At 64.7% G+C, this 875-nt stretch overlaps 1 protein-coding gene across 1 annotated transcript in view; it reads right to left on the reverse strand.

The window, feature by feature from the left end:
* The window catches only part of PRMT8 (protein arginine methyltransferase 8), an 85,003-nt gene extending 84,730 nt beyond the window's left edge, over positions 1–273 (reverse strand). The window contains exon 1 of the mRNA XM_046645214.1: positions 199–273. Within this exon, the coding sequence (XP_046501170.1) occupies positions 199–273 (75 nt within the window). The remainder of the gene's footprint in view (positions 1–198) is intronic.
* Between the last annotated feature and the right edge of the window lie 602 nt (positions 274–875).

Consider the following 875-nt stretch of genomic DNA (forward strand, 5'->3'; position numbering starts at 1 on the left):
CACACACACACACACACACACACACACACACACACACACACACACACGGCCGGCAGAAGCAAGCGGGATGGAGCTGGGGAAAGTTTGGCACTAGGTGCTGAGCGGCGGCGGCGGTGGCGGCGGCAGCGACGGCGGCGGCGCGGTGGTCCGGGGTGGGTGCCGGGGTCGCCGAGAGCCCCGGCCCCCTCTCCTCCTTACCTCGGTGTTCTCGGCTGCGTTCTCCGCCATTTTCCTCCTTAGGAGCAGGCAGCGGGAGGAGTGTTTCATGCCCATAAGAGCCAGCAAGGGTTTGGTGATACAGAGATAGTAGAGAAAGAGAGAGCCGGTGTAGCTTTAAAAGAGAGAGAGAAAGAGAGAGAATGGGAGGAAAAAAAAAAACCCAACCCAGCCCCTCCGCTGGAGCGTCAGCCGATACAATCGACCACGGTTGAGTCTTTTCTGCAGTCTCCACTTTGTTTTATTTTCCTTCCTTCTCATCTGCTTCGGATTCCTTCACACAGTTTCAAGTTCTCGCGCACCCGACCCCCTCCCCGCCCCTCTCCACCCGCGCTGCGGGCTGAGCAGGAGGGAGGCAGCCCCGAAGGCTCCGCGGCGGCGGTGGCGGCGTCTCCTTCCCGGCTGCTCGCAAAGTCCGGCCGGCCGGAGGCAGCCGCCAACTCCTCTCAACTTCTGCCGTTCGGCTGGGCGAAGCAACACGCTTCCTGCGCGTCTCTCCTAGGGGCTGAGCCGGGTGAGTGGGGGCGGGGTAGGAGGTTCGGCCGAGCAGGCGGCGGCTGGGCGCAGACCGAGGGCCCCCAGCAACCCCCGGGCCCGCCCCCTCCCCCAGGCTCCGAGGGTCTCTCGGCCGCCTCCACTCTCTCCACTCTCGGGCGCCG

The sequence above is a fragment of the Equus quagga genome, chromosome 1, assembly GCF_021613505.1.
Source record: "Equus quagga isolate Etosha38 chromosome 1, UCLA_HA_Equagga_1.0, whole genome shotgun sequence".
Taxonomy (NCBI): Eukaryota; Metazoa; Chordata; class Mammalia; order Perissodactyla; family Equidae; genus Equus; species Equus quagga.